General features: G+C 45.4%; 1 protein-coding gene across 1 annotated transcript in view; it reads right to left on the bottom strand.

Annotated features, from left to right (window-relative positions):
* Positions 1–2,259: 2,259 nt before the first annotated feature.
* LOC144153518 (uncharacterized) overlaps positions 2,260–24,223 on the bottom strand; it is a 146,097-nt gene continuing 124,133 nt past the window's right edge. Inside the window, exons 4-5 of the mRNA XM_077685149.1 lie at positions 2,744–3,026; positions 2,260–2,268 (exon numbers count right to left, since the gene is read on the bottom strand). Coding sequence (XP_077541275.1) covers positions 2,260–2,268; positions 2,744–3,026 — 292 coding nt within the window. The remainder of the gene's footprint in view (positions 2,269–2,743; positions 3,027–24,223) is intronic.

The following is a 24,223-nucleotide window of genomic DNA, read 5'->3' as shown; positions in this document are numbered from 1 at the left end:
ATGCTGCCTCCAGATTGAAAGCACGGAAAGGTAGTTCCAGTCCACAAATCAGGTAACAAACACTCCCCATTAAATTATCGTTCCATTTCATTAACCAGCCTACACTGCAAAATTTTCGAGCATATCATGTACACACATATCATGGACTTCCTTGATTCGAACCACTTGTTCATCCAGCGCAGCATGGCTTTAGGAAGGTGTTTTCGTGTGAAACGCAGCTAGCTGTGTTTGTTCACGACCTGCATGCTAACCTCGACTCTAACCTCCAGACTGATGCCATCTTCATCGATTTCGCAAAAGCATTTGACAAAGTTCCTCATGAGCGTCTACTACTAAAACTTACCGTGTTACAATTAAATGCCGCCATATTAGCATGGAAAAAAGAATTCTGAACTAACCGTTCGCAATCAGTTTCCATCAACAATGAAATCTGTAACTCTACCCTGGTAAAATCAGGTGACCCCTAAGGGTCCGTCCTAGGCCCACTTCTGTTCTTGATCTAGAATAATGACCTACCAATGCATGTATCTTCTAACATACGCATGTTTCCAGACGACTGCGTTATTTATCGTAAAATAAACACCATTTCCGATAAGGAGGAGGAGGAATAAACGTCCCTATAAAGCCGTTCGCCTTGGGGAAGAGTCCTTATTCCAGGACCCCTTAAGACCGTCCGGCTTCTTGAGCCCTCTTCACCAGCCAAAGCTGGTCATCAGGGTCCGAGCTGGACAGTGCTCTCTCCCAGCGCTCAAGGGAGGGGAAGGGCGGGGGGTAGGTTGGGGTTTTTCTCGCAGCCCCACACAATGTGGTAAAGCGTGCCCGGAGCCTCACAGAAGCGGCATTCCGAGTAATAGAGGGTGGGGGCCAGAATGTGGGCTCCAGTTGGGTGGGGAAAGGTGTTGGTTTGGGTGCATCGAAGGTGGTGTTCTTGCTCTTTTGTGAGGTTTTTGTGTGGAGGAGGGTACATTGTTCGCTGCAAGCGGTAGTGATGCGTGATTTCTGTGTATGACAAAAGGGGACAGACACGCCACTGCTCGCCGAACTCCTGACTAGCCCGGTGTGTCAAATCTCGGGCATGCTGGTGGGCAGCTTCGTTGCCGGGGACGTCGGCATGGGCGGGAGCCCAAATAATCCTTACACGGTGTTGTGGAGAGTGCTGCAGTAGAATTTGTGTGGCGCAGGGTGAGAGGAAGCCGCTCGAGAATGTTCTGCATGGTTGTTGGCAGTCCGTAGTGATGATCTCTGCAGGGGTTTGAGCAATTGCTATGGCTATGGCCACTTCTTCTGCCTGTAGTGCATGGGTGGTAGGAATTGATGCACTTGTGAGGAGGGCTTGAGCTGTAGTCACAACAGCGGTTGTAGCTCTCCTCCCGGGATAAGATGCTGCGTCCGTGTATACTGTGGTGGAGTTTTGGCCGTACCGTTTGAAGATTGCTTTCGCTCTGGCATCTCTGCAATCCTGGTGGTGTGTTGGATGCACGTTCCGGGGCAGTGGGGCCACATCAATAAAGTGGCGAATCTTATGCGGAAGCTGAGTCGCATCGGCCTGTGGGTGGTGAATCAGTGAGCGCAGGCATAGCTGGTTCAGAATTGTCCTGCCGGTGGAGGTGGAACTCAGACGTAATAATTGGTTGGTGTGATGAGCTTCGAGGAGTTCATCCAAGGTATTACAAACTCCCAAGTGTAGTAGTTTCTGTGTCGAGGTGCTGACAGGAAGTCCCAACGCGAGCGTGTATGCCTTGCGTATGATAGTCTCTACCTTGTCCTTTTCAGCCTTCGAGGGCACAGCGTAGGGGATGGCGTCAGTAATCTTAGAGATGACAAAGGCTTCGACTAGCCTTAGCACATCCGCCTCTCGCATACCTCTCGTTTTTGTGCTGACCCTGCGGATCATGTGGGAGACTTGCTCCGTGGTGTGCTTAAGTCGGTCCAGCAGTTTGGTATTGGAGCGATCCGCTTATAGAAGCATGCCTAAGATTCTCACCTGCTGAGTTGGAACAATAGGGTGGCCATCCACTTCTAGGGAGATGGTTGGCGACCCGGGAGGGAGTTTTTTACGTGGTGACACGATAAGCAGCTCAGAGTTTTGCGACGCACACGCTAGGCCACATTGTCGTGCGTATTCACAGACAATGTCGGCTGCCTGTTGTAGGTTGGTTTCCATTTCCCACAGTGACCCATGAGTGGCCCATATGGTGATGTCATCCGCATATAATCCGTGGTGTATGCCTGGAATGGCATCGAGGACCGGAGGGAGGCCTACGAGGGCTACATTAAACAGCAAGGGGGAAAGGACTGCACCCTGGGGTGTGCTCTTGTTGCCGAGAGAAATTGTATTGGACTTTAAACCTCCCACCTTCAGAATGGCTTTTCGGCCGTCGAGGAAGTCTCGAATGTATTTGTAGGTACGTTCCCCGCAGTTAAGGCCATTCAGTTGTTGAAGTATGGCCGTATGACTGACATTGTCAAACGCACCTTTTAAATACAAGGCTAAGATGGCTTTTGGGCTATCCCTCGAGCATTTCAGCGTAATCTGTTCCTTCAGTTGAAGAAAGATTTCCTGCGTAAAGAGGTGATTGCGAAATCCACACATGGTATGTGGAAACATGTTATTTTGTTCGAGGTACTGCTGTAGCCTTTGGTGGATGACGTGCTCTAGAAGCTTTCCCAAACAAGAGGTTAGGGATATCGGGCGCAGGTTCTCGGTGCTCTGTGGTCTTCCGGGCTTCGGAATAAGGCGCACCTCTGCCGTCTTCCAGTCCTCCGGAAGTTGGCCCGACCTCCATGCCGTGTTCAGGTGGGTGGTGAGTTCAATGATGGAATCATAATCCAAGTTCGCTAGAAGCTTGTTGGTGATGCCGTCCACCCCTGGGGCTGTGTTGCGTCTGATGGTCTGTAGTGCCGCTTTTACTTCATAGATGTAGATGTCTTCATCCAGTTTGAGATTTGGCTGTCTCGAGTACGGCGGTAGTGGCGTTTTCGGGTGGACGGGGAGGTACTTGTCCAGGAGGGACTTCATGAGGGCACTGGAATATCCTGGGTGAGACTGAATTATTTTTTGCATGGGTTGGTTTGAATCGGTCCATTTCCGATAACACGTCTCTTCAAACTGACTTACGAAGCTTGCAAGAATTGTGTAATCTTTGTGTAATGGAACAAACCCTAACAAATGTAAAACTGTGTCCTTCCACCGCCGTCGAAATCCGATTGTATTCCCGTACCAAATTGCTGACACAAACCTCGAATTAGTTCCTTCCTATAAATATCTCAGAGTAACCCTTTGTAGTGATTTGACTTGGGCAACGCACATTACGCACATCATTGCATCTGCTAACAAAAGACTCGGGTTTTTAAAACGCCATTTGCGTCACGCCCCTAACAATGTCAAATTGCTAGCTTATCAATCTCTGGTAAGGACGAAATTAGAATACGCATCAGCCATTTGGAACCCACATCAAGCATATCTCATCAATCAACTCGAGTCGCTTCAAAATCGAGCCACACGATTTATTCATTCCAAGTACTCTTACGACGTCAGCATATCAGCACTGAAAACAGAATCTGGCCGATCATTTCTTGCATCTCGTCCCCGCAGTTCTAGTCTTTGTCTTTTTCACAAGTTTTTTTACAGCTCACTCGGCAGGCCACCATACATTCTCCCTCCGGCACGCATCTCCCATCGCACCGGTCACCCGCAACAAGTTGCGCGTCCGCATACGCGCACCGTCACATTTTCTTCTTCATTCTTTTTTTGTGCAGCAACATACTGGAGCGGCCTTTCTAATGAAATCACCGCCATAACCTGTCCTTCCACCTTTTTGTACAGCGTAACAAATTACCTTGCATTGTAACAAAATATGGCTTTCACGTTTTCATGTATGTACCCACTCCTTATGTAATACCCCTTCAATTGGGTCTTTATGGAAATAAAATGAAATGAAATGCTGGGAAGTACGAAGTGTGTTCTCTGATCTGCTTGTTGCAAAACGTTTCGTCTATATGAACTTTTCGTCAAGAATTCTTTTACTTTTGCACCAGATAGTTTAAGCGGAAGACGGACAGACAGAGAGAGACCAAAATGTTCAGGTTTACTAGGCCAAGAAAGCCTGTAGTATTTACCAAATTATTCGCGACGTCTACGTTTTATATAGAAGTCCACATGCCGATGCCACAGCCATGGTATTTTGCCGTCCTTCATCCAACCTAATGAATTTATTCTACCTAAATCTATCCAAATTCTCTATAATATATCTTCGTCTACCTGATTACAATTTATGGCTTTTAACACACACCCTATTCAGCAAATGCTCAATTTAATTTAAATCTCTTGTTTTCATCTAATCGCCTTAAGCATTTGTAATTGGCCTTAATTAACCTTACTAATCAAAACTAGGGATCATAAATTATACATGCATTCACTTTAGCAATCATTATACTTCTCATATATACGGTCTGGCATGCTTTGGTTCGTCCCGGCCTTCTTTTGGTTCCTGCACCGTTGGTGTCGACGCCGGTATCATCCAAGGTAACGTTCTAATGAGACGTCAGGTCACCTAACACATATGACTAATAATGTTTTCACCTAGTTAAAGCAGGTGCGGCCCAGGCATGATCATATGCAATCAAGCATGGCACGTAGAAAGCCTCGCGTCTGGGATGAAGGACGAATTTTCACTAAAAAAACTCACTACAGAGAACCGGGTTCTCCAATCCGGGATGAAACATATTCCAGGCGACGATGAGAGGCATACCTGTGGGAGGCCGCACGTGGGGAAGAGGGGAGGGATAAAGTGCCTTAGGAGGTCGGCTGGAGAATGCCTGAATCCGATTACGACGCGATGTTCACTATGAAATCATTCGAAGCCGAAAGCAGGGAATGGACTGTTAGAACGTATAACTCAAAAACATTTCACAAATATCCAACACAAAAGAGACGGAAACGTGCTATCCTTACAAAATCGGAAATATCGAAGAAAAGGAAATAATGCAATGAATATCTGCTTGGCAATAAGATTTTCTACGTACCATCTGCCTCTCTCTGTTGAATGGGGTTAGCTGTCACGGAGAACGCACAGCATGCTGAAATGCGCTTGTAGGCAAAAAAACAAAACAAAAAAACAAAACAAAAATAAAACAGTGGAGATCTATTTTTCGTTTCCGCATTGCGACTACCAACTTTGTTGCGAACAGGATAAAAACAGATTTATTTATGGAAACAGAACACTCGCGAATCTAACTCCCCTGCATTGCACTAAAGGAAAAAGACTAAAACTAGAGAAAAAACAATTGACAGGCGACTATTTGATGCAACAGCGCGATAATTAAGCGCAGCAACGTGGTCATTCGGCGATCTTTCGAAGGCGTAGTTACTGAGCGGTGGAGCGTTTACGACAGTGCGTCGATATTTTGATGATTGTGCGTTGTGATTGCCGCGTTATTACGTTTTATTGCGAACAATAGCCTTGGTGTCATTAACTCGATTGAGTGATGAAATAAGAAAATTTGGAAACGAAGAATGCTCAAGGGCATCGCTAGACAGGTACTGCTGGAGGAACATGTGAGCAGCCTTCGTCCTTAGGTGGACACAAAGAGGCTTACGATGAGACTTTTAAGGAAAACGATCATGGTAACAGTGACGACAACGATGGGAGGGATGATAATTGTGATGACGATGGTGGTGGGGTGTGATGAAAATGATGATGAATACCTTTGTTATTGTTGGACCTTGTTGTGAAACACCCTGTGTGCACCGTCGCAGAAGAAAATAAAACATTAAAAAAAGGATTAGACGCCCAGCTCGAAGCAGACCAGAAACAAGAGGTCCCAACAGATGGCGGTATGGGCTTTGCGAGCGCGGGAAAATTGGATTAGGCAGACGTCTACAAACTTAATCCTAAGATGAGCTACAGTGGAGGAAAACAGCGTGAGAGACGTGAAGTTGATTGAACAGAAGTGACACGGGCGGCGAAAGTCTAGCGCCTTTCGGCGACATTTGTAGGAAAGCCAGTAAATAGGCGGCCAACTTTTCCTGGGTAAGTTTTGAGTATAATTTGTTTGTGTGTGTTGCAAATTGTTTTATTATCCATTCTTAATTCGCTTCACAAATGTGCATTGCAACAACAATGTTGCAACAAAAATAGTGGTACGGGTCACACACGTCCGGTCCCCTATGTATGCACTGAAGGATTGGTCGGAACGAATGTGCGTGCCCACCACTGCCAGACGCACTCATAAGGAACAGAGAAAAGGATCTCGCCTCTGCGTTGCCAGGCGACGCCGACGCATTCGCACAGCCACGTGGAGGAGGAGTTGGCGGGGGTGGAAATAGCCGGCTAGCCGGGTTTTCCTGTGATGACAGAACGAAGCCAGATTGGCTGCCGCTCTCCTCTAGAAATATAACACCACAGGTGATTCCGGTTTGATCCCCTTAGCTTTGATTCGGAGATAGAGCGGTGACCGCGTTAGGCGCGCCACTTGCGAGGACTTCTTTAGACACGGAGAATACCCGAAGCGCACCAGGCGTAGCGCCGAGTGGCTTTTTGTGGAAGTTATACACCCAGGAAAATTACTGGCAAATATTTCACACCCGGAAGTGTAATGCTTTGCCATTCGTACACGTAAGTAGGGATCAGTCCGTCGACATTCGCCCGATTCGTCCTTCCCTGAGAGGACGCCTGTAGAGCGTGATTTGCCTGTTAAACGAACGCGCCATGAAACAAAGCCAGGCAAAAAAATAATCCAGATCTCTGATTGTATTTTCAGGGTTCTAAAATGACCGATTATTATGAAGCGACAGCGTGCTTCGATCGCTTCAGTGACGGTTTCTTCGCTTAGTGCGTTTTTTTATAGCTTGCCTTTGAGACGTTTCAAGAGCTTCTAACACTCAAACTTCGGGGCGCTGAGCTTTCCTTTCATCTTTCCGCTTCTTCCTGTCCGAAGTTATGGCGATCTGAGCTTAGTAGTTCAGAACAACCTATTCCTCGGGAATTTAGGGCGAACATAGTTTTGCTGACCTTTCGGAGCGTACTTCTTGATTGGACGCAGCTGGGTCTGAAGTGTCCTGTGACGACATCGACCGGAGGGGTAAATGTGGGATCTAACGAAAAAACGGATTTGAAGTAGAAATAAAGAATAACGAGATGTGCGCTGAAAGATGCGCTGGGAGCGAAAATACAACAGCTGAAGGGGGAGAGCGGAGAGGGCATACGAAAAAAAAAAAAAAACTAATCGATATGAAGAAGAGGGCGGATGAAGAAAGAATGCGCGAAAGTGAAGGGCGCTGCGGAGGGAGGATTCAAGCCGAGCGGAAAAAAAATAGGAAGAATTAGGCAAAATCGAACTGGTGCATTTATTTCTTAAGAGACTCCGGATGTAGGCGTTTCCAGCGTAATTGCGATGACTCCACTTGCGGCTTGAACCGCCAGTGTTTTACGAATGTACAACGGCGCAGAAAGTTTAACCGCCAGACGAATGCGTTGGACGCCCTGGAAAAAATTCTGAGGATTGTGAAGAGGGGAGCCTCCTATTTATTTTTACTTCAGTAATCCAAATATAACTTCAAAGCACCTCGCGATGGTGGTAATCACAGTAGTCACGGGGAATAGAAACAAACAAAAAAAACCACGAATAATGTGTCATGAGTATGACTTGAAGTCAAAAAATTCTACAAACTTGACAATAAAGCCTGCATTCTGCTTCCGTAAATCTGAGCACTGCAGTTGAACCCGCGGGGAACAAAGAGGTGCTGAAAACCGGCAGTTGGAAAGATACGCTCTGGACAAGTAGCGATATTTCCTCCGTACACACAGTGCGGTTCATTGGCGTATATCTTAGAACTAACTAACTATTTTTGTTGGATATTCCCAATTGGGCCCCGTATTGCCATGCAGACAAGCCACGCCAAGGCATGCCACCCCGTCACTAGGGCTAGGTATAAGGTCTTGTCTAGTATTTGAACGTCAAGACCTTGTATAGCTCTCGGCGGCAGCTCGTTCCGACTTCGGCAGCTCTTGAGAGACACTTTGCAGAAATAACCACGCACCCCATTCTCAAGTTGCGAAATGCGTTGTGTCAACCCTCATCATATTATTTCAGAATAAAGTTTTAAATATGACACAATTCCCCTTTCTGTCCATGCACGCGCATCTACGGGGACAGTATGGTTAGAGAAACCCGCAGTTACTCGTTTTGTTCACATTTTTCCAACAAAATTTTATACAATCTTTCCTTCGAAATGTCACGCATAGTTACTTTACAATAACAGAATTGGTACTTGTGTTAAAATTCGGGGTAACTGCAGCGTCGTTCGAAAACAGCTTGGCCAGTCGTCCACGTTCACTCTTAAATTGCTCAGAATTTTCCGTCAAGTTTTTTTTTCATAACGTGCTTATAGCCAGAAGTACGGTAAGACTATCTGACGGAGAAGCAAACATATTACGACGGTAGCTTTTAAATAAGTTACTTAGATGGCCCAAGACGGCATCCTGAGCGCCTAAATGGACTTGTCACCTATCAATACTTGTTTCTTGTCTTCAGCGGCTGTGATAGCCTTGTACTACGCACTACGCGCTGTTCTCTTCGTTTCCGTCCCTGCCACCCTTTGCTTCACCAGGCGCTGCTTGTACTTTTCAGTGATATTGTGTCTTCGTAAGGACATCTACTAAAATGCGCGTGCTAAGAATAAAAAATGTCAAGGCGGTTAATCCCATCCTGCATCGTTGCTGTGTGGCCTGTAAGTTTGCTGGGCCGGTATTCGGAATTTCGGGACCCCTTATTTTTATTATCCTCTAAGGATTGCAATTGCAACAGTGCTCCAAGCAGATGCAGAGTGATTATGTTTTATAATGCATTGCAAGGCTAAATATACACTTACAAGTTTACACTTGAATGTAGGCAGCCTGTCGAAAATTCCTCGATGAACCTAATTCTGCTTACGTGCTTGGAAGCCGAAAGGCTGGTGATACTCACGAAATACTTTTCTGGTCAATTGTATCCGCTCCACTTTCTTCGTCTTCGCTTTTCCTGCTCCCTTTTCGCCAATCACATCGACAGGCTGCTTTGCTTTTACATCGTGTTTGCTTTTCTTTCTTCTCTTTTTTTTTATTCGCTGTTCATCCTCGTGATTCGACAGACTCTTTTCCTGATCCAGCGTGTCTGCATTTGTTTGTTCCTTTCGTTTTACTGTTTTTGTGATGAATTCATTCAACAAGCCGACTGGCGCTTTCACGCCTAACCGAAAATACGGGAACTGCGCCACTGGAAAATAGCTAGAAATAGAAATAGCCACGTTGAAATAGAAGATGCAAGCGCACCGCATTAAAGAAGGAATGGGAACGCTGATGAGAAGTGTAGAAGTAATCGTAGGATCACCTCCGCAGCAATTCTTAGTACAGTGGTTGGAGCCGCAGAACCCCATTAGCAACGTCAATCCTTCATTGTGACCCAGCTTATCATAAAATGAATGTCCACTTAAGTTACAGCTCAAGTTGTATTTGCGTGGAGGGGAGGCTTCTTCCGCAGCGACAGCTATCAGTGCACTCCGGTACTAAGCCAGAACATTATAGGGCGACATCTGAAACTTCCGGAAGCCGGGCGCCGAAAGCAATTTCACAGATGTGATGAATGGGCTTGTGCCCGAATGGACTCTCTACGACGACGCTAGCCACCACTATAAGACAGGGCTCTCACTTCGTTCTACTCACGTTTTTTCTGGGTTTAAGGGGATGCCATTGCACCGATAACTTCAGCGTACGTGCTTTATCGTCGTTATTATATTTTATACAGCCTGATAATATTGAACTACGTCCATGTCAACCGAAGCCTGCGATGTGTTCTGTGATATGACGTTCATCTTAAGCGCACAAAAAACACATGACACAGAAGACAAGGACAAGCGCTTGCCCTTTTCTTTTATGTCCGTTGTGCTTTTTGTACGCTTAAGATGAACGTTATAGATTACAAACAAGTGCGAACGCAAGCCCTTATGTCATATGAGGTGCGGGGGGTGTTATAATTGTATTTATTTGGGATAACCTTAAAGATAATACTATAATGCCTTGTTAGAGGCTGAAAAGCATCGATTTGGGGGATTACTAGCTGCCCTAAGGTACTGAAGGCCGCTGAAATTCCTCAAGACAAAAGACAATTTACCGTGGCCGAACTATATTGGCTAGATTCCAAACTGTATTAGGTGCTGATGGAGCTTTCTGGGTGATTGACGTTCTTTCAGGTGTAATGATATTTTTTTCCGCAAAGGTAGTACTGAAGGCTTATACTTGCTTTGTGCGCACATCCCAGTTTAGCACTTTGATCTACAAACTTTAAGATCCGGGAAAATTATCGGCTTCACGAATGTGAACTAACTTTTGACCGAGAACCACGCAAAGATACCTCAGAGCCCTGAAAAGCCTTTATACGGTGTTCTTACCCAAGCGGACCACCTGCTCTATGCTAGGTATCTCTTTTGTTCAATGGTTTATATGCGTTCCTGAAAGGTCCGCTTTGAGCAAAAGGCTGAGGATGTCACCTCGCTTTTTGCAGTGGTACTCGTTAACTACAAATAGCATGGCATTAAAAAGTACGGAAAAAATTAGTTTTTCATGAGTATGAGAAGTATAGATAAGTGTCAAAATATAATATTCCATTTAATTTATAAATTTGACTGGAATCAATAAAAACTGTCATTTGATCGTTTTTGAGGACAGTCGGTGCGTTGCGCATTGCTTTGCGTTAGCCGCTGTATAAAGTTGAGTGTGTGGCCTATTGCCTTTGCGCATACGCCATTCCCGGAGGTACCTGAGTTACTTGAGAATGTCCCTGTCGTCGATCACCAAGTCATTTGAAAACTTCTGTGCTGTCCTGCCAGGTCCTGCCGTGAATTATTTCCACTTGTGTGTGCAGTTTAAAATCTAAGGAAACATTCAGAAACCTTCGGAACAGTGGGACTCTGGAATGCGGGCACGCTGGTGACAGTTACACGAGCGTTCTTTTAAAGCAATCGTGGTGATGAGCTGGCCTGCTTGTGAAAACGATAAGTCTTTGTATTTACCGATGTCACCATAAAAAAAGCCTGTAGCGTTCAAAACCAAAGAGAATCGTCTTCGAGGAAGCTTAATTTGTTAACAAATTAGTGATGGGATTCTTTATTGTGGGGTTTAATGAGCCGAAGCTGCACCTTGACTATCAGGCGCGCTGTATTGGAGGGCTCCGGAATAATTTTGAACACTGGGGATCTTTAACGTGCGCAAAAGTTCCACACACGGGCGTTTTCACTTTTTGCCTCCACCAGAAAAGCAGCCACCGCGGCCAGGATTGAACCCTTATCCTTGGAATTTAGGGAGGTATAATTAAGGGGAAGCCAAAAACGTTAAAACGATGAAAAGGACGTTGGCAGGGCACGTAATGCGACGGCAAGATAACCGTTGGTCATTAAGAATCACAGAGTTGGTCACAGAGTAGATCTCTAGAGAAGGCAAGCGTGGTAGAAGCGGCCGAGAGTTAGATCGGCAGATGAGATCAAGAAGTTTTCGGGGATACAATGGTCGCAGTTAGCACAAGACTGGGGTAATTGGAGATTAATGGAAGAGGCCTGTGCACTGCAGTTGGCGTTGATAGGCTGGTGATGATGATGGATGCTTTCAAACCACAAATGAAAATTTGATCGCCCTCACCTCATGCGCTGAACGGCGGTTGTGCCGCTGCTGTTCGACAGTTTTAAAATACGGAAAAATATTACACGCAACACTGTTGGAGTACGAATGATACTGGACGCAAAGACCAGGTTGGTACCATGAAATAAACTGAAACATATAAAAAAACACGTATTGAAGTTGAAGGCTCCACTTTTGTTATATTTTGATCACGGGCTTTGCGTCAGCGCTTTAAAATGCCGCGCGCACGAAGTTAGGTCATTCAATGTAATGTTTTTGTGGCAGTAAACACGGTAACTTTCAACGCATACAGGGCGCGTGACGTGTCCGCTGAGAAGCTTTGGGCCACTTCCATGCCACTTCGCTGACGTGGAAACAGGACAAGACGCCGTGGGCTCCGAAGGAACGGTTTTTGTATGCAATGGCTCACGAACTTGCATTGCGAGAAATAAATTTTACACTGCTCGCGTGACGCTTGCAGTGTAAACACCCCGCGGCATGAAATCTCGCCAGTTTGACGTGCGCCCTGGTCTGCGCTCCCTTTGAATGGGCTTAACAAAATACCACGATAGCCCGACTTGTTCAACGTCCGCCAACGTTCCTTCTGACAAATAAGCTTTGTGAAGAAGCGGGCATCAAGCTATTCGCCGCGGTATGCGCGCAGGCCAATGTTGCGATTCCGGCAGCCTTTACTGAAAGCAACCACGGCACGGGAAAATGAACTAGAACGACCTTTCTACTGGCGCCGAGCCATTTGATGCACCGATTTCACGTGATTTCGCACCAGTCGATATCCACCATCTGCCATCTGCACATACTATCGTTCTCGTTGTTTTTTCTTACGTAAAACATTAATAAAGAAGCTGAATGCAGGCCCCAAACACTACAGCCAATCTTTCATCGACGCGAGTACAGTCAGCCGCTTTGCATTTCGGGTGGGAGGGGGGCAGGAGAGGTCGCAGAAAACGCAAAAACGCTTGCTGCAATGATCGCCAGACGCTCAACCCATGACCGTTTTTACAGAAAAAAGAAATGTAGAAGAATTCATTGAGTGAAAATGTTTGTGAGCAAAAACAAAACACAAACTGCGCTAGGACGCTGGTTTGGGCTAGCGGTGCATACTAACGAATGCAAAACGGCGTTGAAGGACGGTACGAGGAACGAAAACACGCATCACATCAGTACCCGAGAACACAAAAGAACAGCACTGAGCGCAACGATTTTAGTGAACATTTCATTGCCGTCCAAATATTTTAACTCTTGAAAGAAAATAATCTCAATTTAAGTGATACGCTTAGAAGTCGCCAGTTTAAAGGACCCTGCAACACTTTTAAGGCCTTTTCGAATTGATAAATTCCTGCAGAACGTGGTGAACCAACGCATCTAGTACTCAAGTTACGGCGTCGAAATGTACCTCAGCCAAACGTTCCTGAGGTACTGCTGAGGTATTGCTGAGATACTGAGGTCAAATAACTCAGAAAATTGCTCTAACGAATTTTTTCTCTCTTCCCCGGTATTGGAGTTCTTCGACCGCTGGACTTACGTCCTTACAGCGGTGTAGCGTCTGTTGGCCAGCTTTCCTTGAGATGCAGCAACCGACGCATTTGATAGCGACTTTAAAAAATCACATGACGATTGATAGACTCTTTAATGCGAAATTAGTGCACAGCAGTGTTGCGGAGTTGTCACTCCGGAATTGGAATGATTCCGGATTCATTCTACCTCTTCGAGATGCCGGAATGGAATGGGAATGGAATTAGGACAGCGCTTGGAGGAATGGAATGGGAATGGAATTAAGGGCCTTTTGCCCGGAATGGAATGATAATAGAGTCGGGATTTTTAGACGGCGGCGTCACCATTGCTGGTGCCTTCCGGCTACTAAATTAGTCTGTGGCGACGACTGCGTCGGTATATCTCAAAGGGAGCATTGGTGACGAAAACGAGAACGGGTACCCGGAATCTCGAGTAACTGACTCCGCGCAGCGCGTATGGAAGTGAACTTCGGGCGGCGCAAGCGCGTGTGGCCAGTGGCGCCGTTAGGGTCAGCTCTTCGTGCTTTGGTAGGCATTTTGAGGCATAGCTTTCTCTGTACAACCTGATACAAGCTGATACTGCGAAATATTTGAGCTAGCAACATAAAGCATTCGCACATAAAACAACAAAGCGTTTTCCTCCGGCGCGCAATGAATAGCGTTGTAGCTCGCAAGCCGACCCGATCTCGCAGGAATATGGCGCCAACCTGTCGACCGTCTTTCCGTGTGTTGCAACTGCCGCGGGGCTCCAGCAAATCAATACCCCGGCAGCAAAAAGAAAATTGTGGGTGAGGGATTTGCGGGCCCGGCACCCGCCAAAAGCGTAAAAAGCGAGCTTCGAATATGCTACTGAGCTTTCTACCTCCACGCGCTGCTACGGAGGCTGTGGTATATATAGTTAGCAGATGGGATTTACAATTACATAAGACAATGCAGAACACAGCTGTCAACAGGTGTCGTTTCTAACAGTTCTGGCTCCAATAGCGCCCTTTTTGCGAGTGCTTTGACAGCTCTCAGGAGTGCGACACCGTGCTTTGCTTCGATCCGAATGTGCGGCCGTTTCCTCCGGTTGTGCCAAACTTGTTCGTGCTTTGGTTAATGTGCTCCTGTGCACGCTGCCGTTGCGCCTGGGTACAAACGTACCTGATTACTGAAGCCTTAGTCGTCGGCTTGGAAGTTGGAGCATCGGCACTATTCAGCTAGGGAGGTCTCATTCAAAACATTTGATCAGGTCCTCGAGCATATGGTTGCGCATTCATGGAAACAAACTGTCTGACCATATAACTTTATTTTTACAGGGCTCCCGTCGCGATATGGTTCTGTCACTTTAAATAAGGGAGTCATAAATAATGTCCTGTATTGGACGGATTGGACTGTGGTAGTGCCAGGGCAATAAACAATCGCAATGGAGGTCAACGTGGAAGCAGTGGCGACTTTCCTAAAGTGAACGCAAAACCTGTAAACGGTGTTCTCTGACTCAGCTCTTCCGTCTCTAGCGTTGTTAGTGTTGTGTTAGTGCTCAATGCTGTAGATTCACTTGAAATCATTCAAGTAGGCATTTCGAATGTACATGTGAGCAAGCTCCGCGTGACATGCCTGTGAGTTATCCACAGCATACTAATTACGCTGGTATGACGGTACGCAAAGCGGACAGCAAGATAGCACGCCACAGGCTGTGCAACAAAACCGAAAAAGCCGACATCAGCGTAATAGCTGCTTCATCTCGCGTCGCTCAACATGCAAATACTGCAATAAGTAGTGGGATCGCACTACTTATTATGAAAAAGAAAAAGGGGGCAGTGAGACGCTGCCACTTTTCAAAGCTGTTTTAGTGGGACCGATCGCATACTATCAAAAAACTAATGCATTCGCCCTTAGACCGGTTGCTCGACCGAAAAGCTCTGATAATGTCTCTACGTACACGGTGCGTGCGAGAAACTGGGGACCGCAAAATCTCTCTCTCTCTCTCTCTCTCTCTCTCTCTCTCTCTCTCTCTCTCTCTCTCTCTCTCTCTCTCTCTCTCTCTCTCTCTCTCTCTCTCTCTCTCTCTCTCTCTCTCTCTCTCTCTCTATCTTTCTCTCTCTCTCTCTCTCTGAAACGGGCCGTCCATTGTGTCAAAACGCTTACTTGAAAATAGCAAAAACGAACGGTTCACATAAGAAAACACACGCGTCGATCATAAAGGACTACAATAGTATACCTTTATCTCATAAACAACGCAACAGTGTACATTTATACCATTCGTAGTTGCGTTTTCTTAGTGCGGGAAAAATCGTCGCATAGGTTCGTTCTTCGCTTGCGGTTTGAGTGTTTGAAGGTTCAGCGAATGTTGAACTTTCAGCGAATGTTGGGCGCACTTTTAGCTTTCGCGCTTCTCTCTGCTTTCGTTAGGAAGGGGCGCTAATCTTTTGAATTGGGTAATTGTTATGCACTACATATGTAACCAACCTGCTACTGCCTCCCAGCTACGGTTACAAGTGACACATTTTGAATACTTTTGCAGTTTTCAACCCGTATGGTAACGTCAGATTCATTTTGCGTTCCTCAGTAATTCGATAGAGCACCTGAGGCAGTTTTTACGTTGAGGAATTCAAGGAATGGAATTCAACTTCCAGTCCATTCCAGGAGTGGGAATGGGCTAACTTCTGTCATTCCGAGGAATTAAAAGGAATGGAATCACGCCAAGTTCTAATTCCTCGGAATGGAATTGGAATGGAATGGGGATGCCCATTCCGCAACACTGGTGCACAGCGCGAACTGCAATCTTCGCGTTATGGCAAATATCTGTTGCGTCTAAGAAAGCAACAGATTGTGGACCGGATAGTGACCCAACCGACATCGCCGATCAGTTTGCAAAGTTCTTTAACGCCGAGTCCACCCTACCTCCATTAAAGGAAGTGCTCTTAGATTGCCTACCTCAATCGTTCTTTCTGTTTCCCACGACTCAGCGTAATAGGTGCCCTAAAAATGACAAGTGCTGGCTTGGATGGCATTCATCCCTCCCATATAAAAATGGTACCTCACGTTATATGAAATGTATTCTCTTCAATTGTGAATTCAATATTTAAAACTGGGGTTTTCCCGAATGAACTCAAGCAGGGTAAAATTATTCCTGTACATACAAAAGTAGATACTTTGTCACTGAACAGCTACCGCCCCATTTGCATCTTACCCTTTTTGAGTAAAGTAATTGAAAAACTGTTCTCAACACATCTGAATTATTATCTGATGAAATTTATTACACTATCTCCCCGTCAATTTGGCTTCCGTTCCGGCTATTCCAGTGACCTTGCGATTGTTTCACTTACTGGCCAATTAAAAAAGGCTATCGACAGCGGTTACTATGTGGGTAGCGTTTTCATCGACCTAAATAAAGCTTTCGATACGATCAATAATGACATTCTTTTTAATAAACTGTAAACACTTTGTGTCACTGGACCACCATTATTATTATTGCGTAGCTATCTTCGTAACCGTACACAGAAGGTGTTAATTTCTAATGTGTATTCCTTCACCAAATTAACTAACATTAACATACCCGAAAGCTCCATTCTGGGGCCCGTTTTGTTTTTACTCCTTATTAATGATTTGCCGAATTGCCTATCTTCATCGAGTGGTGTATTATACGCAGACGACACCACAATTTTTAACTCCGATAGTAGTATTACGTCCTTAACTGAAAAACTAAATTCTGACCTGTCACGACTGGCTCGGGGGTGCACTAAATATTTGTCACAAATTAACGAGTCTAAGACAAATTTTTTTGTCTTCACTTCACACAAAAACCTTTACCTTCTATACCCCCCGTTAAAGGTGCTGTCAGTGACATCCCGGTAAGCGACTGCTCTAGATTCCTAGGCATTGAACTCGATAATAACTGGAAATACCATTGACACATTGCAGGTAAAAATGATGTATGGCGTTGAAATATTGATTACATCTCGCCTTTATTTCAATCTTTCAACACTAATGTCACTGTATTTTTCTTTTGTTCATTCACACATTTCTTACTGTATTATTTCATAGGGTAACACATACACAACTCATCCCACTTCAGCTCAGTCGATTCAGAACCAAGCAATAAGAATTGCCACGTCAAGCACGTTTTTCACAACCGCTACGTCATTACTTTACAAAAACAATATATTAACTGTTACTTAACTTGTTAAATAGAACCTTGGTATTTATACGTATAGAATGACAAACAATCACCTTCCGCCCTTAACAACGATTCTTACAAATAGCCGTCACAAGGTTTGCCCTAAACAATAATTTTTTCTTGCCAAAAGTTCGCACAATTACGGCAAGCAAACCGTTTCTTTTTCTGGAATTTCTTTTCGGCATAGTTTACCTTTTAACATTAAAGCATCCCGTTCCCTTAATGTAAATACATCAAAGTTAAAAATCATATCACGCAGTTAGCTAGCCTGTTTTTCTGTTTCTTAATTGTTTATTGTTCATTGTGAGTGGCGTTCCGTAATCACTTGTTTTCGTAATGAGCGCATTTTTCTTGCTTTTCAATTGTTCCTGCGATATTCCCACTTTATTTGTTTCAATGGCAATTTACTGAAGTTCTGTTTCTCTGCTATGCGCATTACAATTATTCCCACTTCTAAATTATAATAAAGGTCCCCTTAAAGTCTATGACTATAAGACCTCTTTCTGTATATCTTGCACATGTGTATTTTGCACAAATAACCATTTTCTGATTCTGATCGCGTGATCAGCCAACGCACGGCGGCGCGCGCTACTATGCCGTTATCTCGCAGCGCTTCGTAGCCACCTACAAGGTTGTTGCGAACCGTGTTTGAACCATTGAGTTTCTTACTATATATAGTGTTAGAGAGGAATCTGGCGCTAGCGTCTATGCGGCTCACATCGAGGCCGTCTGTGCCATCATGGGCTGGCATTATACCATGCTCTCGCATTAGTTTCTTCATTGGCTGGGATTGAAACGTTTTAGTGGCCATATATTTGAACACAGTGCCACAAAAACGCAAACTATGGTGTGGTATTATATAAGCGGAAAATAAAACAGGCTGTTTTAAAGCTAGGGAAAAGGAAGTAAAGCGTGTTTTTTCTGTAACGGTTGTGCCTACTATACTGCAGGCCGAGCTGGTAGTTAACAATAATGTTAATATTTTGCTAGAAACAAATCAGACCATCATTTTAATAATTTTACTATTACTTCAAATAATAGGTTGTTTGAAAATCGTGGAAATGTTTTGGAGCGTGGCCATGACAACGTCGCCTTCGTGATGAACCGGTGCACCGACCGTCAGCTACAGTTTAACAAAACTTGTTGCTTAGCGGGTTGGCTCATACTTGAAAAAAAAAAGATAAACGTGGCGGGCGTTAAGCAGTCGTGAGCGAAGACCAGATATGGACGGCTGGAGGCACCCGTATATGTCGTACCTGCAAGTCTTCGTGGAAGTAAATTTTTTTTTTTTTTCGCCAGCTACAGCAACATTTTACCCGATCAGTCATACGTTCCTTGGACTCCGGCACGGCCAACGTTAGGTACGCTCACGCACTTACTGTTTTTTCACAAAGCACGCAGTTGCCTTGGCTCACGGCTACCACAAAACAAGGCGCATTTCGGCTACCTTGTAGCTCATAGACGTGTTAATGCATAGTGAAGAAAACGAATGCAAAAAACCGCTGAGGAATGCAAGTGTCATGCCAAGCGCAAGCCAGAAGCGGGGTCTTCCATAACCCCCCACGACGACATGGATTCCCAGGTGGTTTCCTCTCTTGCATATTTACTAAGAAGCTCTATGGTGTGAACCTTATCGCAAATGTCACGTGGTTCGGGTGAGTTACAAACTTTGGTGGAGAGGCCCGCGAAAGTGGGAGCGGGAGGGTAAGATTCAGAGATGACGAATGGCGAAAGCGGGAAGAGGAGGCGCTTGGAGATGACGCCTTAGAAGCGTGCGCCGCCCTTGCCCTCAGCAGATGCTGCTCCTTCGTTTTCTTTCTGCCTGGGGTGCCTTGCTTGCTCGCTCGGTTACGCAGAAACCGCCGCCTTTGCCTTCGCCGCCGTGAAACCCCTGTACCTGGTGTCAAAGCGCTGTGCTCTAAAAGAAAGCCAGAAAAGCAAAAGCAGAAACGGAATAAATCTGCTGCGACGAGCAAATGACGCAGTGTCGTTCCGTGCTGCCGTTGACTATAGCTTTAGCAGCGCTTCCAGAGGTGAAGAAAAGCATGAGACCATTTAATTGAAGTGATGCAGACTTCCTTTTTAAAGCACGAGCGCATCAGTAGACCCCCCAACCGCCCAGTCAAACGGGGAAACCCACATCCTTTTATTCACGTAAGCATGTGGAGGGAGGGGGTGGGTTGAGCGGCTTCAGCATTTCCGCAAATATTTAGAGTCATATTTCTTTCCCCCGTTTAAAGAAGCCTCCGCGGAAAGTTCAGTATCCCGCATTTCAAACGTCCTAGTCAAGCGTTTTGATATGCCGCTATGTTAATGCCTGGCTGCCGTAAACTTCCTGAGTGTTCCCGAAAGTTGGATTGGACAGTTTACGTTGAGGATAAAACCTTACTTTATCATTGCTATATCATTTAGAGATAGTTTTATGACGTTCTGAATTATTTAAGGAATGGGATATGAGGAGTAGCGCGAAGGGTGGCATGCAATATGGGGCGCGTAATTACACAACACTTGCAGAAATTTTAAGGACGAGAGTTTTTTGCAAGTCCAACAGTAAAGAAACGTTATAATTTACGCCGCGCGAGCAGCGGAACGCGAGAAATGTATTAGTCTTGAGCAAATCTGCACCATGTTTATTATGGGAGGAGCGAAATGAGAGTTTAAGAGGTAGAGAGGAAAGAGGGGTAGAAAAGAGAAGCATTTATGCGCCAGGGGTGGTAGAAGGCTATCGTCTTTCAATGACATTTGCAGCGAAGTCAGCAGATACACGGCCCTTTTTGGGGAAGTGCTCGCGGCATGTTAGTAGCCAAAATTTAAAAATTCTGCTGCGGGAATATCGAGCTTCTTTACCAGAACTATACCAGAATGATGAGTATGCAAGTTGCGCAAGGCAGCTGTTGGAAGAGAGCGTCCCGCTAGCCAATGAACTGACCTCGGAAACATTACGCCTGGTGGCGTATTCAGACAAAGGACCAAGGGGCTTTCGTATTTCCATACGAGTGCTCTTCCTTCCCCTGAAGTGTCTTCTTCTTTTAATTTATTTGTGCAAATTTGTGATGCCAACTTTTATTACACCTGTGTTCAGCCAAACGTTTGTAAAGCTGGCTATCGATGCCTAGTGTTCAAGTGAAGTCCACTGATACAGGCAAATCCAGTTTATACGCGTACTACGACATCATAAGTCAGCCACACTCAACTTAGCAGCCCACTTTGCAGTGACATCGTGCAGAGAGAAGTGAAGTTTACGCATTCTTTCATCGCAAGATGAAGCTCAGGTGCCCCTGCAGTTTTCCGAACACGTACGCATTCTTAGCCGAGTACCCTGCAGCACCAACCGTGTAACCCTTGCGTCGTAGAGCAATGTCTAATTGGAAATGTTAACACATATAGCCGTTGTAAGAGTGTGAACGGAGATATTTGGCAGAATAAAATTTTATAAAACCATAAATCCCAATATAAAAACCTAGCACATAATAACAATGAACAAACTATAGCAAAGTTGCCGTTCCTTTACACGGTCCTCAGCGCTCACTCTCGTATCGCCTGCTCTGTGCCCTGTCCTAGCGTTATCAAACTAAGTATGTACCAAGAAGCCCGTATTAGCCCAGTTTTTCGGTTCTCACATGACGAAGACAATATGCAAAAGTCGTAAACAAAAAATCAAAATACCAAACAATCCCTGGGCACCAGATTCTGGGCACAAAGCCTGTAGTGCCCACAAGCTGCTCAAAAAAATGCATATTTGGCGCCGTTTACATCTTTACTCGTTTGAATGGTGTAAATGTCCATTGCATATCGAGAGAAAAGAAAAGCGGCGTAGGAATACTTACGCGATGTGTGCAAGTGCACAAATTTGACAATTACCACCACTCTCCAACATTACCACACAGAAGTGGGAAAGCTTCTGGCGAGCTTCGACACCTATACTCGGCGTATGTTGACGGACACGGCAGCAGTGGCGGGCCACCTACAAGGCATTCAGGCCTCTCACCGGGCGGGCCCCTAACATCGCGCTTGCTGCTTTGAATAAAGTTTACTCAATCAATCAACCTGTACATTTTATTCTCCTACTTTTTTACCTGAGTGCAGAACAGAAGAACCGCGTCGTAGATAACACTTCGTTGTCTCTCGTGAAACACAGTTAAAATTGATACGTTTTCCGAAGCAAAAGGTCCTGTGAACCGTCAGTATACTACCACATTACAAATACCCCAAAACTGGTTATGGACAGAAGTCTCTGCTACGTAAATCAGTAAAGATCTTAATTTGTGACTATGTATAAAATCTTTGGTTGTTGGCGCGCGGTGATCTTGTCGGATGGTAGATTGTAAAATCGGATTTAATGACGGTGGCGTTTGTTCCATGTATATGTGTATGTGTCCCGTAAGAAATGTTCAGTTGCTAGTAGCGCTTTGTCCCGTGTACTTGCTTGTCCTCATCGTCGTAGCACATCGTAGCTTATCCCCACCATGAACATTTAACAACAAGTTCAGCTCGGAGTTCTTCTAAGTGCTTTTTATCGTTTTTTTTTGGCTGTTATTTACGCAAGCCGTGTATTGCAAGAAGGGGTATTTTGTTTTGTCTTCTTTTTTGCAGTTGGAATGACTGTATAATTTTATATTTGCGCAACCTACCATTCATTCCAGTCGAATCAAATTCAGTTTAAAATTCCTGCTCCCTAATATATTTACTATTGCTAATTTCTTCTGAATGTTACCAGCTTTTACAAGTTTCCGCCTACTTTTGAAAAAAAAAAAAAAACATTGTCAACGCAAATGCCGGCGTGACGGCTGCGATGGCAAGCGAGTACTAATATGTCAAACTTGGAAGCAACAAATCAATTTGTTATTTTAGATTTTCTCCTCATTATTCGGATACTTTTTTCAAAGTAATATTATCCTAACGCTCATCCCGCAGTAATAGGAGCAGAAAACGCGTGGGCTTGCACTTTTGAATAACGCCTCTTCCCCTTCAGACTTCCCCTCGGAAGTCTAAGCGAAGTTCAAACTTTCTTGTGCTAAATTTTTGTTTTTTCATAGTTGCTCAAAAACTTCCTGATATATTTCGAAGACAAATTGCTTGGGCTTTTCTACGCGCCCGTTCGGCAACGCCAAGCCAAAATGAGCCGTTCGGCTGCCGGCGTTGTCAGTTCGGAGCTGTGTGAAAAAGCGTTCCCCTCTGGCTATTCCAGACCCCTCACATTTTAGTCCGACTCATCTGCTTTTGAAGCACACCCGTCGTATTGTGATGAAACGGGGGATACCGAATATAATGAAAAACTAAGCCTGGGACGGACCCAAGTGGAAAATAGCTAGCAGCACATTCTGGCGAGGGATGTGGGGGGATTGTTCACCGAAGAGATAAAGAACGCGTAGAAGAGAAATAAGCTATCAGTAACCCATTCCGGAATGCAAATATCACAAACATAAATAAAGAGTTATCGAAAGGAATGGCCGTTAAAGACAAAAGATTTTTTCGGAGAGTAAGAAAAAACGAAGCCGGGAAAGCAGTACATGCCGACTCAAGCTATTAGAGCCCTTTCTGGAAAATATGGAAATGGCAGCTTTCCACCAAAAACGTGGAGTGAACTTCCAGCGCAAATCTACCGTTGAAAACAAAGATGAAGCCGCGCCAAATTTCTGAACAAGTGTAAAAAGTTCCGAACAACAACAAAACAAAAAAAGTACCAAAAACATTTAAAACTCAGCATTAGGAGGTACTCTTACAAGTGTACCGGACCACACTAAACTAAAGTACGACAAGAAGTCTGGAGCGAGACAGAAATACAGTATTCCGTTGTTCCCAATCAGATATTGGGGGTGGAGGAGGCTCAGATGGTTTCTGCGACACCGTTACCCGGGGTGTGGTGAGGACTTGACCTGACTCTCCCGGGTCACGCGACATCTGCTCCCAGAGATGAGGGAGAGAAGAGGGGGGTATGTGTCGGCGGGGCATTCGCAGTGAGTGTCGTAGTGAGTGCCGAGTGCCCCGAGGCTTGGTAGTAAATAGGTCTGGGCTAGTGTGTATTAATTTTTTCGGGGTCAAAATCTGTGTGTTGGTAGGGTGCGAAGCAAGTGACCTGCTTTGATGGAGAGTTGTAGGTGCGGGGGCCGGAATCGGGGGTCGGAATATCCCTGTAATGCAGAAGGGCGGTTGGCTTGCCTGCAGGGACATCGCGTGTAGGCGTAGTGAAAATGGCGACTCGGTCAATAAGTTCGCTAGCACCGACGTGCCCCACCTCATTAGGGCCTCCTTCGCCTGTGCCGGCTGGTGTTCACAACAGGGTCACGATGTTGGATCGAGAGAGAGAGTAAACGTGTTTATTGCGAAAAGCAATCGCGGATTTTTGGAGAGAATTCGCAAGGCCACGGAGTGAACTACTGCGAATAAAATTTCGGATGGCCTGCAGAGAGTCCGATCGAACGAATTCGGGGATGGAGTGAGCACTAGGGCAATGGCTGGCTCCCTTGCCGTGGTTGTGTTTTGTATAGTGTGGATGGTGGCCGCCGTACAGTTTGGTGGTGTGTTAGCCAGCAACATCTACACAGTGTGCAGGATCGCGAGGTTACGGTGTGCCATCAATGTATAGTGTGCATGGCGACGTTGGGTATGACTTGGCGTAGGTTTGGCTTGTGCTAGTCGCCGGGCTACTTGCAAAGTTGGATGCACCTGGCGAGGTATGGGGCGGAATCGTAGGGTGCTGCAAATGTAAATAAGATAGCAGCTCGCGCTAATCTGTTTACCGGCCTACGGCCATGCATGTGTGTGTCTGGGGCCGTTTTCTTTGGGGGCAACTTAAACAATGTGTTGATTTCCAACGACATAGACGGAGTGGCGCTGGCGTCGATGCATCATCACGTGTATTGAATGCATTCCTACGGGAAGGC

The sequence above is a fragment of the Haemaphysalis longicornis genome, unplaced genomic scaffold, assembly GCF_048455015.1.
Source record: "Haemaphysalis longicornis isolate Haplotype H1 unplaced genomic scaffold, Haemaphysalis longicornis Haplotype H1 scaffold_9, whole genome shotgun sequence".
In the NCBI taxonomy this organism is placed as follows: domain Eukaryota; kingdom Metazoa; phylum Arthropoda; class Arachnida; order Ixodida; family Ixodidae; genus Haemaphysalis; species Haemaphysalis longicornis.
This window is presented reverse-complemented; position numbering and strand designations above follow the sequence as displayed.